Source organism: Geotrypetes seraphini, chromosome 5, assembly GCF_902459505.1.
Source record: "Geotrypetes seraphini chromosome 5, aGeoSer1.1, whole genome shotgun sequence".
Classification (NCBI taxonomy): domain Eukaryota; kingdom Metazoa; phylum Chordata; class Amphibia; order Gymnophiona; family Dermophiidae; genus Geotrypetes; species Geotrypetes seraphini.
Window position 1 is genome coordinate 25,984,531 of NC_047088.1, and position 16,182 is coordinate 26,000,712.

At 36.9% G+C, this 16,182-nt stretch overlaps 1 protein-coding gene across 12 annotated transcripts in view; it reads left to right on the forward strand.

The window, feature by feature from the left end:
* Nucleotides 1-16,182, forward strand: part of THOC2 (THO complex 2) — a 294,745-nt gene that overhangs the window by 105,616 nt on the left and 172,947 nt on the right. For all 12 annotated transcript variants that reach the window (XR_004539500.1, XR_004539501.1, XR_004539502.1 and 9 more), the window contains exons 14-15: nt 11,625-11,755; nt 11,856-11,957. Coding sequence is in view for 8 of the 12 variants with exons in the window: in XM_033944982.1 (XP_033800873.1) it covers nt 11,625-11,755; nt 11,856-11,957 (233 nt within the window). In the remaining 4 variants the exon portion in view is untranslated. The remainder of the gene's footprint in view (nt 1-11,624; nt 11,756-11,855; nt 11,958-16,182) is intronic.

Consider the following 16,182-nt stretch of genomic DNA (forward strand, 5'->3'; position numbering starts at 1 on the left):
GAACTCTGGTCATGTACTTCCCTATTGGTACAAAAAGGTATACCTAACTATTCCTCTCCCCAGTCCACGCTTCTCTCACTTCACCCCCCCAGGAGAGGGGCCCTTGCAGAAACAGAATTCTTCATGAACTTTCTTCCTCCAGCTCTGAGATCCCTATCACCTTGTAGATAGTCTTATGCAGAAAGTTGGCAAGAGTGACCTCCAGCACCCCAGCTGTGCTTGGTTCCCATAACCTGCTTCAGAGACAGGCAGCAAATGTTTTGGTACCAAGTTCTCTCATCTCTCTACACGCACATCGTCCTGCAGGGATCCTTGCTCGTTATAAATGTTTTATGGCTTTCCAGGGTGCCTGGCATATGTGAAGTCATACAGCACTGATTACAGTTCAGCAGAACCTTGGAGAAATATCTCCCAGCAGGGAATAGAGACAGGAACTTTGCAGCACAAAGGCCAGGTGGGTTAGCATTTCAAAGGATACATGTGTTCACAGACAGCAAGGTACAGGCTGGGCCTGACTATGGGAAAATATAGGTTCAGCATACACAAATGAGGCCAGTATGTCCAGTTTATCCATCTGTATGTCCAGGTTATCCATCTCAGACTTTACCTCCTGGAAATTGTCCAAAACTTTCTTAAAACCAGCTACGCTATCCACTCTTACCCACAACCTCTGGCAATGTGTTTCAGAGTAATTATTCTCTGAGTGAAAAATATTTCCTCCAATTGGTTTAAAAAGTATTTCCCTGTAACTTTGATTATCCCTTATTCTTTGTAATTTTTGATGGAGTGAAAAATCGATCCACTTGTACCCATTTTACTCCACTCAGGATTTTGTAGACTTCAATCATATCTTTTCCAAGCTGAAGAGCCCTAACCTTTTTAGTCTTTTTTCATACGAAAGGACTTCCATCCCCTTTATTATCTTGGTCACTCTTCTTTGAACCTTTTCTAGTACCACTGTATCTTTCTTGAGATAATGAGACCAGAATTGAATGCAATACTCCAGATGAGGTTGCACCATGGAGCGATACAGGGGCATTACACTTCTCCCTCCGTATTCGCTGTGATAGGGGATTAACAGACCTGCGAATACAGAAAATCCGCAAATAACTTTTTCATATGTTCACTGTTTTCTATTAAAAACCATTGTGAATATGGTGAAACCATGAATAACATGGTGGGAGACCTGGCCTGTTCCTGAAGGAGAGGCAAAACATGGTGAAGAAAATGCTGGGAATCGGCAATTTTCTCTGTAAACGCTTGGAATCAGCGATTTCTCTATGCAAGCTGACGTAATTTGGAGGGAAGAGCCAGCAAACTAAAAACCGTGAATAATTGAAACCGCGAATACGGAGGGAGACATGTATAACATTCTTAGTCTTGTTAACCATCCCTTTTTTAATAATTCATAGCATCCTGTTTGCTTTTTTTGGCCGCCACCACACGTTGAGTAGAAGGTTTCATAGTATTGTCAGTTCTAGTGGATCTGGCATTTTAGCAAGGTGAACCAGAAAAAGACCTCTCTGTTGCATCCTTCAAAGTACAGGTAGCAGGCCTCGCATACTTTTGGGTTCTAGGAGATACGCAGTCGCTAGTGTCTCATCCAGATATCTCTCAGTTCTTGAGGGGGATGCTCAGATTGCGTCCTCCATTATGTTGGTCTTTTCCATCTTGGGACTTTAATGTCATTCTGAAGGGCCTATTTCAGGCTCCATATGAGCCACTGCAAGATTGTCCATTTTGAACCTTAGGGTCAAGATGGATTCACATCTACCTTTTCCAGTTCACTGAGTATTTTTTAGACTTTTGTCATATCACTCCTGAGCCATCTCTTTTCCAAGCTGAAGAGCTCTAACTGATTTACCCTTCCCCTTAATTATTTTTATCATCCTTCTCTGTACCTATTCTAATTCCGCTACATTTTTTTTTTTGAAATACGGAGATCAGACTTGCACACTGTATTCGAGGTGCTTCTATACCATACAGCAATACAAGGGCATTACCATATATACTCGAATATAAACCGAGATTTTGGGGCTAAAAAAATGGCCCCAAAATGGGATTCTTGGTGTATATTTGAGCCTCTTTGAATGATGGTTCTTTTTTTCCTCCTCTCCCCACCCAATGACCAACAATGCTATTTTGGACCCCTCCAGATGCCCGGCACTGCTATCCTCCACCATGTTCTCGTGATCGGCACATCTATCTCTCCCTCCTCCTGATGGCCAGCACTGCTATCCCCACTGACGACCATTACTATCTTCCCCCCCGATGACTGGCACTCTTATCTCCCCCTCTCATTGACCGTCACTCCTATATCCCCCCTTCATTGACAGTCACTCCTATCCTCCACTACCCCCTACTCCCTGCCCCAGACTGACATTGCACTTAGGGCTTCTTTTACTAAGGTGTGCTAGCAGTTTTAGCGCACGCTACAATACTGCACGCGCTAAATGCTAACGCCTCCATAGAGCTTGCATTAGTATTTTTCGTTTAGTGCGTGCTAATCTTTAGCGCGCACTAAAAACGCTAGCGCATCTTAGTAAAAGGAGCCCTTAGTCGTGATGCTCTTTGTTGGGCTGAAGGGCTTTGAGCGTCTGCACATGCTCAAGGCCTGCTAGCTCTTGCCCTCTCCGGGATTCTTGCAGGGAATCCAGTAAGCCTTGAGCATGCACAGTTGCTTAAGGCCCTTCACCAGCCCTGCACAGAGTGTCAGTGTCGGCTTCCAGAGCATCAGGTTGTACGTGCGATGTCAGTCTGGGGTAGGGAGGAGCGGGTAGTGGAGGATAGGAGTACCTAAGACGGTGGCCGCCTCTGTACTTTTCTTTTGCCACAGTCCTTCCCACTCTGAAGCAACTTCCTGTTTCCGCTTGAGTGGATTGCAGCAAAGGAATGGTGCTGTGGAAGCTGTGGGCAGCAAGAGGAAGGAGATGGTGGCACATGGATGGCGGAAACGGGAAAAAATAGGGCATGGATGGAGGGAAGGGGAAGAGAGGAAAGAGATGGGACACATGGATGGAGGGAAGTGGAGAAGGAGGGAAGAGATGGTGCACATGGATGGAGGGAAGAGGAAGAGTTGGAAAGATAGATTTGAAATGGAGGCAGAAAAATGGAAGAAAACTGAATATGAAAATCAGTGCAAAAAGTGAAGGAGAGGAAAGAAGCAGCAAATGCATAAGGAGGCTTTGCAAACAGAGTTAAGTGCACAGAAGGAACAAGATGACCAGAAAAATAAAATTGTCAGATAACATAGGTAGGAAAATGTTTTTTCTTTTCTTTTTTTTTTTTTTTTTTTAAATCTTTATTCATTTTCTTATGTTACAACAAGTGTTTCAATAAACTCATTAGAAATTTGAATATACACACTTGATTAACTCATATATTAATATCAAATTTAACATTTCATTAGAAATTTAATATTATATAAAGTTATAATATTATGCAAGAAATCAAAATTTATATAATTCTTATTAGATATAATAATCCCCTTTCCCTCCCTCCCTCCCAATCATTAAAACATAAATTTTTTTTTAATTCATTCATATATTAATTATTATATAATAATCAGAATTAAAAGCCCACCCCCTTCCCCTCTATTCAAATATCTTATCTTGGGAAAAGTTAATCATCCATTAAAGAAATCTGTTAACGGTCTTCAGATTTTTCCAAATTCTATTCATGAGAAAATTTATCATTCTTTGCAAAAATCTTTTAATGGTCCCCATATTTTTTGAAATTTATTCATATATCCTTTATGTGTTGCAATAGCGAGTTCCATTTTATATATATGGCATACAGAATTCCACCAGAACATATAATTCAATCTATCATGTTGTTTCCAATTAAATGTGATTTGTTGTATTGCTATTCCAGTTAGGATAAATAAAAGTTTGTTATTACTTGATGAAATTTGGCTCTTTGCTCTCATGGTTGTTCCAAATAATATAGTATCATATGTCAAGGCTACTGGATTTTCTAATATTCTATTAATTTGGGGCCAAATTGATTTCCAGAATGATAAGATAAATGGACAAAAGAATAAAAGATGATCTAATGTCCCAATTTCAACATGACAGTGCCAGCATCTATTAGATTTAGAGCTATCTATTCTATGTAAACGTGTAGGGGTCCAAAATGCTCTGTGAAGAAGAAAAAACCAAGTTTGTCTCATAGATGCTGATACCGTACATTTTAGCCTCCAAGACCAAAGTCGTGGCCATTGAGATGCACTAATTTGGTGTTTTATCTCAATGCTCCAAATGTCTCTAAGAGCATTTTTTGGTTTTTTATTTATAAATCCAGATATTAATTTATACCACTGTGCGGCTTTATGTCCTATTGAGTCCATCTGGAAACATAAGAATTCTAAACTGTGATATTTAGCAAGGTTTTTCCATTCAGGGAACCCTTCCTGAATAGATTGCTTCAATTGCAACCATTTAAAATATTGTGTTTTATTAAGACCAAATTTATGTTGCAATTGTGAAAACTCCAGCAATTTGTCATTTTTTATCACATCATCCAAAATACGAATACCTGCTATCATCCAATGTTTCCAGATGACTTTAAAACCGCCAATTTTGATCTTGGGGTTTAGCCATATTGTTTGAGTAGTTGATTTATTAATTGGAATTTGAGTTAGATTACTTATGTATCTTAGAGTTTTCCAGGTATCCATAAATATTTTATGATCTTTGTATAACTTTGGCATTTTGATACTAATTACATGACTAAGACGTAATGGAAATATAAGTCTCCATTCCAGCCAAAACCAGTCTGGAATATTATCAGTGGGTTCTGGGAGGATCCAATACATACCATGTTGTAAAATATAGGCTTGATGATACCTATAAAAGTTGGGAAAATTTACCCCTCCCTCCTTAATTGGTTTTTGCAACGACACTAAAGCAATTCTTGTTTTTTTATTAAGCCAAATAAATTTTGTCAAAATTCTATTTAATTTTGTATAAAAGGATTCTTGAAAGAAAATTGGTATCATTCCCATTTGGTAGCAAACTATAGGCAAAATCATCATTTTAACTGTTTGTACTCTTCCCCACCAAGATAAATGTAAAGGATTCCATTGCTCACACAATTCTGTCACTTTCTGTATTAGACATTTTTCATTAATTTTCATTGTTTCATCTACTGTTTTTGTTATCCAAATTCCAAGATATTTAATAGATTCTTCCTTCCAAACAAAAGAGAATATATCAAATAAACCTTTTGTACAATAAATATTTAGAGGAAGAACTTCTGATTTATTCCAGTTAATTTTATATCCTGAAAAAGTTCCAAATTTCTCAATTAGTTCAAGTAGATATGGAATGGTGGATTCTGGATTTCTCAAATATAATAATAAATCGTCTGCATATGCAGATATTTTATATTCTCTGTCTGAATGAGGTATACCCTGTATCTCCTTTGTTTGTTGGATAGCTAATATTAAGGGTTCTAAAACAATATCAAACAGTAAAGGAGACAAGGGACATCCTTGTCTAACTCCTCTCTGTAGATTAAATTTTTCTGAAAAAGTATTATTGATATATAATCTTGCATAAGGGGAGCTATACAATGTTTTAATCATTTGTATGAATCCAGGACCTATACCAAACCATTCCATTGCCTGATACATAAAAGGCCACTCTACTCTATCGAAAGCCTTTTCTGCATCCAATGAAATAGCAAAAGTAGGTTCATTCATTTTCTTTGTTAAATATAGCATATGGAATGCTAATCTAGTATTGTGAGATGAATGTCTTTGAGCAACGAATCCTGTTTGATGCATACCTATAATGTGGGGGAGAGCATTAGCCAATCTTAACGCAAGTATTTTTGCTAATAATTTCCCGTCTACATTTATTAAAGATATTGGCCTATAGTTTGAGACCAAAGTGGGATCTTTATTAGGTTTTGGTAAAACAATAGTTAAAGATTCTGATATAGTGCCTTTAATACAACCTTTATTAAGTTGATATTGATAAAGATTTAGTAAATAGGGTAGTAAACAATTTTGAAATGTTTTATAAAATTCAACTGTATATCCATCACCACCTGGAGCGGATCCAACTCTAAGGGATTTCAAAGCTGTTCCTAATTCTTTTATTGATATTGGTTCTTCTAAACTTCGTTTTATATGTTCAGGAATTTTTGGACCCTCTAACATTTTCAAAAATTCCAAACCATCTTTCTCTTTATTTTTATAAGTCTCGGAAGAATAAAGAGATTTATAAAATTTTAGGAATTGTTTTAATATAGGTTCAATTTGTGTAAATGTGTCCCCATTTTCATCTTTTATAGCTATTAATTTTGTTTTTCTTTTTTTTGTTTTAAGATAGTTTGCTAATATTCTTCCCGACTTATTTGAGTTACCATAATACAATGTTTGCTGAGAAAATAATTCTTTTCTAATCATTTTAGATGAGATTTCATTATATTTAACTTTTAGTTTTAATAATTCTTGTTGAATTGAATATTCCCATTTTTCTATTAATTTTGTTTCCAAATTTTTAATCTCTTTTTCTAAAATTAAAAATTGTTTTTTATTTTGTTTTTTGAGAAAAGCCGAATAGGAAATTATTTGTCCTCTAATTGATGCTTTAAAAGCATCCCATAATATTTCTCTATTAATCTCATCTTTATCATTCATTTGAAAAAATTCTTTTATTTTTATTAAAAGATTTTCACAAAAAATTGGATCAGCCAACAATGTATTATCGAACTTCCAAATTGGTCTATTATTATTTTGATCTATAATTTTAATTTTTATCCATACTCCACCATGATCAGATAAAATAATAGGATCAATGGCTGCTTGTGTCACTTGCTGTGCTAAATGGTTTGAAATAAATATGTAATCTATTCTTGAAAAAGAATTGTGAACATGAGAACAAAAGGAAAATTCCCGATCATTAAAATGAAGTATTCTCCAAATATCTGTTAAATCACAAGATTGTATCAAATTTTCTAATCCCATAGATTTCATAACTCTACTTGGGTTTTTATCTAATAAAGGATCCATTACAGCATTAAAATCCCCTGCTACTATTAGATTTGAAGTAGCTAGTGGTAAGATCAGTTGTTGAAGGGTTTTAAAAAATTCATTTTGGTTCGAATTAGGGGCATATATATTAATCAACATCATGGTAGTATTTCCCATATTCATTTCCACTATTACCCATCTTCCATGAGTATCTGAAGCTTTTAATTTGAATGAAGCAGAACATTTTTTACTAACTAGAATAGCAACACCTGCTTTTTTCCCTATAGCTGGTGAGAAAAAACAGTGTTTGACCCAACCTCCTTCCAGCTTATTAGATTCAATATGTGAAAGGTGGGTCTCTTGTATAAAGCATATATCTGAATTTTGCCTCTTTAAAAATGATAGAGCTTTTTTCCTTTTTATCATATGATTTAGACCATTAACATTTAAGGACATTATTTTAAAATCCATTTATTTTATTAAATTTTAATATATAATAAATACTTTTAATAAAAATAAAAATTTCCCATTCTTTTATATATGTTATATCTTTTCCCTTCCTTAAATCCCTTATTTCCTTATATAATTCCCCTCTATTCCCTCCCATCCCTCCCTTCCCTCCCTTATTAATTACGAAAACTTGGATACGCAGATTGAGGTTAGATTTAAATAACTCCCCCAAGCTATTAATAATTTATCTGAATTACTACCTTTTTAATTTTTTTTTTTTTATTAATCAGAGGAGCTTATTAAAAATTTTGGTTAATATATATATCATATAATATATAATGTATCATCATATTATATAAATATTCTCTAAAATTTTCTTTCATATATTTCTATTTTAAAAATATTTAAGATCAAAAAGATTCTTTTATATATTATTATAATTCTTCTAAATCTTCAGAATTTTTTTTCCCTCTGTTGCAATTTTTCTATATGAAGAATAAACATGGGCCCAATAGAATCTTTAAAACAAAACATATTTAAAACTTATTAGGCAAACTTGCGTTTCAAATTAAGATCTTTTTATTTATTTTTCATATTTATCGTGTTTGAAACGCAATATTATATATTTGAAACGCAAGTTTAGCCGAAAGTACCGCCTTCTACAGGAAGTAGCTTGATTGAACCAATCTCTCATTTCCTTCTTTTCTCCACCCTTAGTATTTCTGTCCAATCAGCATGTCTCTTAGTCTTTTGTATAGGAAATCCTCCTTCGTCATCATTCAAGATGGATCTCTGTCCACTTCGCTTCTCTGCATGTAAGTCTGTTCCGTTTAAAATTCTAGAATTGAATCTTGTGTATATCTTCGGATTTTTATTTCTTCTTTGCTTCTTAACTAGAATGTTATTTGTTGTTCAAATATTAATTTGATCGTCGTGTATTCTTCTTCCGTTGCTCTGAAAGTTCCATTCTCAACCGAAGTTTTTAATTTCCTTATTAAAGTTTTGTCATTCATATATATATATATATATATATTTGTAATTTTTATAAAATAGTCATCTTGTCCTTATATTGTCATTGGTTGCTCATGTTGATTTAAAAATTCCTGCAGTTTTTTGGGGTCATTAAAGTTTTGAGTTTTGTTAGCGATAGTAACTTTCATTACTGCTGGGTAAAGGAGCCCAAATCTAGCTCCTAATGATCTTAGTTGTGGTCTCATGTCCAAAAATTGTTTTCTTCTCGTTGCTGTTTCTTTCGCGAAATCTGGAACAATGTGTATTTTTGAGTCCTGACATTTTAGATTTTTGTTTTCCTTGGCAAGTTGACAAATTTCAATTGCTTGTTGATGCCTTAAAAGTTTAAATATTAAAGTTCTCGGTCCCGTTTGAGTGTTATTTCTTTGTGTTGGAATCCTGTGTGCTCTTTCTATTTCTAGTTCTGTTTTGAATTTTAGTGGTAATATTTTAGGTAGAAATTTCTCCAGAAAGGCAATCGGATCATTTTTTTCCACTCCTTCCGGTAATCCAATTATTCTCAAATTATTCCTTCGTTCGCGATTCCTGCTGTCTTCAAGGTTTTTTTTTATTTCTGTCACTTCTTTCCATATGATTTTGCTGTAGTTCATATCTATGTTTAATTGTTCTGTGTTATCTTCTAATGTTGAAATTCTGTTTTCTGTCATGTCCACTCTTTTTGTAAGTATTGCAGCTTCTTCTATCGCCTTTTGTAGTTTTTTGTTACTATCCAAGACAATTTCTTTGATTTGTCTCAGTTCTTCCATAACGTCGAGATTTTTTTCTGTTGGCAGCGGGGTTTTAGAGGGTGTACCTGGCTCTGGTTTCGACCTTTTGTTGCTTCCCGATATTCCGGCTCCCAAATCAGCTTTATTTTGCTTTGTAGAAGTCATGTTGTATTATATTTTTGTATTTTCTTAAAAAATATAGGTAGTTTTTCTTATATATATGCTTGTCTATGTGGAGCTACTCGTTTATCCAACCATCCGAGTTCGCGTGGGTTTGTATTTGAAACGTTTTGGGTTTTTTTTTTCTGTTTTCTGCATGTGTCACTGAGGCCAGGTATTCTGAAGGGGATGACGAATGACATTCGCATGTCCAAATTTCTAACCTTGGTTTAAATTTGAGTCAACCTCTGTTCCTTATTTTTTGGGGGAAAAAGGTTATCTCTCTTCATATTCGGATTGGTTTATATTCGAGTATATATGGTATAATATTTTCATCTTTGTTTTCCATTCCTTTCCTGATAATGCCTAACATTCTATTTACTTTCTTAACCGCCACCGCAGATTGAGCTGAGGGTTTCAATATATCCTCAACTATGACACCTAAATCCTTTTCCCGGGCAGTGAGTCCTAATGTAGTAACCTGCATCACGTAGCTATAGTTCAGGTTCCTCTTTTCTACATGCATCACTTTGTATTTGCTCACATTAAATGTTATCTGCCATTTTGGTGCCCAGTCTCCCAATTTCTCAAGGTCCTCTTGCAAATTTTTACAATCCTCTTTTGATTTAACAATGTTGAACAGCTTTGTGTTATCAGCAAATTTAATTGTCTCACTAGTTATTCCCATCTCTGGATCATTGATAAATATGTTAAAAAGCAGAGGTCCCAGCACAGACCTATGGGGGTCTCCACTTTTTACCCTTCTCCATTGAGAATATTGACCATTTAAACCTACTCTGTTTTCTTTCTTTCAACCAGTTCTTAATTCATAATAGGACATTACCTCCTATCCCATGTGGATTTTGAAGTAAAAGTTTGCCGTGGACAGAGCTGAGTACTTCTTTGTTTCCAGTGCCAATACTTTTCAATTTTGCTCTTGGTTATTGAGCTTTCGCCTTAATGCCTGCCATACACTTTTGTGTCAATAAGGAGTGTGTGTGTGTGTGTGTGTGTGGGGGGGGGGGTAGATCCATGAAGCCTAAGTGAGGTCTTCCACTTTTGATTTTTGTAGTTTGTATGAAGTGATTGAATATTTTTTGTAGTGCTGGCTGTTAGGTAGAAGCTCGAGGTTCAATGCTCATAAATAGCTGAGTGTGTATGTTGTTTGAAGGAGTGTCTGGTTTAACACACTTGGGTCTCCAGTGAATAAGGTCGTAGTTAAAATCACCCATTATTATTGTGTTACCCAATTTGTTAGCCTCCCCAATTCTTGTAACAGTTCATAGTAACAGAATAAATGACAGCAGATAAAGACCTGAAAGGTCCATCCAGTCTGCCTATTAGTTATTCTGATTAAAAATACATGATTAAATTAACTTGTCACTTCTTTGATACTTCTGGGCCATAGACTAAAGTCCACCTGGTATTGTCCTAGGTTCCAACTGCTGAAGTTGCCATGTAAGCTCACCCAGCCTATCCAACCATCCCGTTGTTTGCAGGATATCTACTGTAAAGTTTGGCTAGTAACATCCTCATGTTCCAAGTTAGTAGAGTTCCCATTGATGCCCTCCCCAGCCCACCCTATACGGAATCACCGTATATCGAGCACAAACTGAAGTCTGTCCAATACTGGCCTTAGTTCTTTAATTTATATAATTTGTTTTTCAGTATCTGTCCATTCATCCTGGTCAGGTAGATGGTAGTACACTCATCGCTATCCTTTTCTCCTTTACACATGGAATTTCTACCCATAGAAATCCCAAGATGTGTGTTTGCTCCTGTAGAATTTTCATTTCATTCAATTCAAGATTCTTTTAAGGATGAATAATTCTTTTTGTGACTTGTATCCTTTGATTTATTATTAATTGCTTTATAGTGGATTGCATTTCAGATTTGAGTGAATACTTCTAAGTTTATTTAGTTTAAATGATAAACATAAAAATAAATTGTAATTTACTTTGGTGTCCCTCTTTAAGTGAGGAAGGTGTTATGAAAACTCTAAGGGCTCCTTTTACTAAGCTGTGATAGCGTTTTTAGCGCGCACAGCATTTTAGTGCCTGCTAGACCCAAGCAACGTGGCTAGAACTAATGCCAGCTCAATGCTGGCGTTAAGGCTAGCGTGCACGGCAATTTAGCGTGCGCTAAAACCACTATCGCAGCTTAATAAAAGGAGCCCTAAGTGTCTGATTCAGCCAGAAAATTAATTATATCATAAAGGGAAGAAATTGAAATGCTGTAGATTGCTATAGTAGAATACACAATAACTTTTTAATGCTTTTTTCTTTTTATCTTAGGAGATCTTATTTAGTAGTTTGCTCAGTATTACAGATCAGGTGTTGCTGCCATCTCTTTCTCTTATGGACTGCAATGCATGCATGTCGGAAGAGCTCTGGGGAATGTTCAAAACTTTTTCTTACCATTTCAGGTAAGCAGTGAAGAAGACAGTGTTAGCATGATTGCTTGGATTGTCTGTTTTGAAAAAAATATTATTTATTTGTAATATGTTGAATGTACTTTTGTTTAAGATATCGTCTTTATGGCCAATGGAAAAATGAAACATACAACAGCCACCCACTGCTAATGAAAGTTAAAGCTCAGACAATAGACAGAGCCAAATATATCATGAAGTAAGTCATCTCAAATTTCTGATTCTCCGGATAATGCATGTTTTTAAATGTAACCAATCTTAATTTTCAGTGTTTATTGTAAATCTCAATAGTATCTGATTACATTCATTTAAATGATCTATTAAATTTGTGCTTTGCAGATAACAAGTTTTGTCAATTCAGGGCATCTAGTCAGAACTGCTCTAAATGAATATATTGAATATTTTTATGCTTTCTGTTGTGTAAAGAAGATTCTATTGTATTTATTAATCTTGCTTTAGGGTTCTCACCTTGTTTTCTAACTAAGTTAGATCCAAGAGTGTATTTGAACTGTTGGTCTGTGCTTCTTTTGGAGCCACTATATTGGATTTCTTATCCAACTTGAGTAGTTCACACCAGTGGATTGTATCCCTTCATGACCAACAAATGGAAGTACAGTGGTGCCTCGCATAAAGAAAGCCTCGCACAGCGAACGCTGCACACAACGAACTTCATGTCATGATTCATACAACGAACTTCGTTTCACACAACGAAGTCGCCCGAGCTTCCACGATCGCTGCCGATGTATTGCATCCTTCCGCGCAGGCACTGCAGGCAGTCGTTAGTCACTGCGCTTAACGCGTTTCACATAACGAACTTTTCGCATAACAAACTTGCTCCTGGAACGAATTAAGTTCGTTGTGTGAGGCACCACTGTACAAATACTGAACTTTTCCAGTAAAATCACCAGTATATTTATCATAAAAGTTTGTTCTTTGTAATGTGCTTTGAGTTTTATTGTAAGACGTAATGTTGAATGATTTGTAATGTTCCTGATTATGGACAATTTTTATGTATAATCCGCATTGAACTTGGAAGGCTTTTGTGGAATATAAATAAATTATAACAAGTGCAGGTGCAAGCTGAAATTTTCAGTATTTTTCTACCTCCAAAAGATGACAGGGTTAACCTACTGCAGTAGGAAAATAGAATGGATAGGCTTGATCCTCTGGTTTGCTGTCCATGTTCTGTGTCCCCTGGACAGGTCCTTGGGCTGTAGTTCCTAGAGTTCAGACTATATTCTTCACTCCTCTTGAGCCAAAAGAACTCTTAGAAGTCTCCTTGGCCTAAATTTCAACACAAAGGCTGCAGTTTGCAGGCTAGGACACAGGCTGGCTTTAGTCCTCTAGCTTGCAAACATGGCGTAAGTATAACCACATCTGGGAACACCTAATAACAACGTAGCTACGTTTGTACCAATGTAAATCTTTAACAAGTATATCGGCAATCCTAAATATAATGAAATGCAGTAATTCAACAGGACAAGACTGATGTCTGAAGTACTGACTGAAAATCCTCTTCTGGAATATAAGATTTAATCCTATGTAAAAGCTGAAAGTAGAAAAAGGAAGAGCAGTCCACTTTTGCTAATATGTGTTTTCATAGTTAAAGCAGAATCTGCAAATCTGAAGATATTTGATAATTGAATGGTCTCCCATTAGTGTCTTTAACACTGGTCTCCCATTAGTGTCTTTAACACAACTATATTTTCATTTTTTTTTTTTCTTTATTCAGGTATTTATTTTTCCCCCCCCAAATCTTTATTCATTTTTTCATCTTACATCAAGTATATCATATAATATCAATTAAATCATATACAGCTGATCAGGTTGCAACAGAGGACACCTCTATACCTACCCCCCAACATTCACGATCGACAGAAGGGATGCCCACTCTCTCTTGCCTACCGGCAAGAGGGATGCCCAGTCCCTTCTGCTGGCAAGCCCGCCTCTTCCAAACTGGCTGGCCTTCCTGGTGCATCCTAGGGTGCATCCAGTCCTGATTGGCCCACATAACTAAGGCCTTAGGCACCTGGGTAAATTAGGGCCTTAGTCCTTCTTCCTGGTGCATCCTGGGTTGCACTGTGAGTGGCCTAAGACTCCGATTGGATGGATACCAAAGGCCACTCCCACAGGAGGCTTTGGGATGAGGTGTTGGGGTAAGCTGTTTGGGATCGAGGGGGCCCAGTAGCAGGAGGGAGTGAACATCCCTCCTGCCGATCTCTAATGTGTGTGTGTGTGGGGGGGGGGGGTTGGGCAGTTTTAGGCAGGAGGAAGTGAGCATCCCTTCTGGTGAAGAATTTGGGGTATCGGGGATCAAGGATTTTAGGTAAGAGGGAGTGGGCATCCCTTCTGCCGATCGCATATTTTGGGGAGGTATCCTCTGTCGCGGCAGGGGTATTTCCCCGATCATCTGAGCCTGCAGGACTCACACAAAGTCGTAGTTTTGGGAGTCCTGCCGACTCAGCTTATTGGGGATTCTGTGCAAAGATAGACAGCTGACCCACATATCTTTGCAATCAGGCAGGCGTGTTTCTCTAACTGGCGCCAGTTGACATGGGCACCGGTTAGAGAATCGGGGGGGAGGAGGCAGGGGCGGTAAGGCCTCTGTCCTTTCAGGTAGATGCAATTCTGTATGTAATTCTCAGCTGCTTCTTAGGCAGCCAGCAAAATTGGCTTCCTATACAGAATCAGGCCCTTACTGCACATTCTCTCCATATCTTCTATTCTGCTCATACCTCAAAGTTCAAGGTGGATTACATAGCAAGAGCTAGGACATTTTTCTAGGAATTAGTTTATCTGATAATGACTAAATAAAATAAGTAGCAAGTCAATTTCTGAAGTAAAACTTATTCCCTAAAGAGAGGGTTTTTTTTTTTATAGTTCTCTTAAACATAATCAGATTGGATAAAGATCTTGTCTTGGGCAACAATTCTATGCCTTGGCCACCTCTAGGATTAGGAAAAGTTATACTAGTCGAGTTACGTACTGAATATCTTTAGCTGGATCACAACAGAAAACCTGTAGCAAGGGTGTACTGTTCCCTGAAAAATCCTAAATATCAAACAATAAAGTTTAAAAATAATACTGGATTCAATTGGAAGCCAGTGAAACCTAATAAATGATGGAGTGATTCTATCATATTTATGAAGATTAAAAATTAAATGAGCTGAAACATTTTGTACTGTTTGTAATCTCTTTAACAGGACATCAAGAGTATTCCTTTTTGGTTTTATTTCTTGTATATTGGTGCCATCTACTGGGCTACATTTATATACCCCTGAGGAAGGCTTTTCTAGCTGAAACACGGACCATTTTGGGGTCCATCACAAAAAGGATTGAAAGACTTTTGTTAGGCCTGCATATTTTTGTGTATATGTTATATATGTGTCAGTTCGTTATATATATTTTTAATAAATTGATTGTCCTTAAAGTTGGTTGACTGTGTCCTTTCCCCACTCCTTTTTTGTTTTAAGTCTCCTTCAATTGAAAGGAAACTCCAAAGTGATAGAGCATAGAATGAGGTTAAGAAGTGAAATGCTCAGATGTAATCTGAGGAAATACTTTCTTTTTTTTTACAGAAATGGTTGTAGATATGTTGATTAGTCTTCCAATAGAGGTGGTGGAGACAAAGATGGTGTCTGAATTCAAGAAAGTGTGAGGCAGGTACATGGGATATCTTAGGGAGGGGAGGAGATAGTGGATGCTGTAGATGGGAAGACTGGATGTCAAAGGAAGTCAAAGGAAGTCACAAAATCAATGTCTCTTATTGCCAATTAAAATAAATTTAGACCCAGATTCTCAAAACTTTAAAGCGGTCACTAAGCTGGTTTCCGACTGTTTAGTCTAAACTCATTTTAGTGTCAGATTATCAAAACGGCTTATTTCAGTCTTTAACGAGTTTTCTAGCAGTCTCTGCCCATGCAAATGGGCTCTTCAGTATTAAAATGAGTTCTTTAAAATCTCCAAGCCATTCTTCAAGAGCAGTGTCGTTTTTTGGTGACAAAAATCAGTGACTGGTCCGAGGGTGCCTGTATAGTGACAGCACTGTTAAAAAGTGCATCTTGTGGTGTGTGTTTTGGCAGTGGTAGAGATGCTGTCTCTCCTGCCACCAACCGACGCACACCTCCTTCCCTATCATTAAGATTTCTGAGTAAGGTTTTGGCTTACTTCATTTCTGCCTGCTGAATGCTCTGGGTCAGACAATGGGCAGGTGATGCATCCTCCAAGGCCACTCTCAGCAGGTCACCCTTCAAGGTGCAGATGCTTTTTGGCAAAGGACTGGACGACCTCATGGCCAGTGTGGTGGATCACTATCCCAAATCTCTCCTGGACAGCAGGAGCGATTGTTCTGCCAGGGGCGGCAGAGACAGTTTTCATGCTTCTAGGAGATACTGCCAGTTTTCCTTCGGTTACTCTTCACAGAG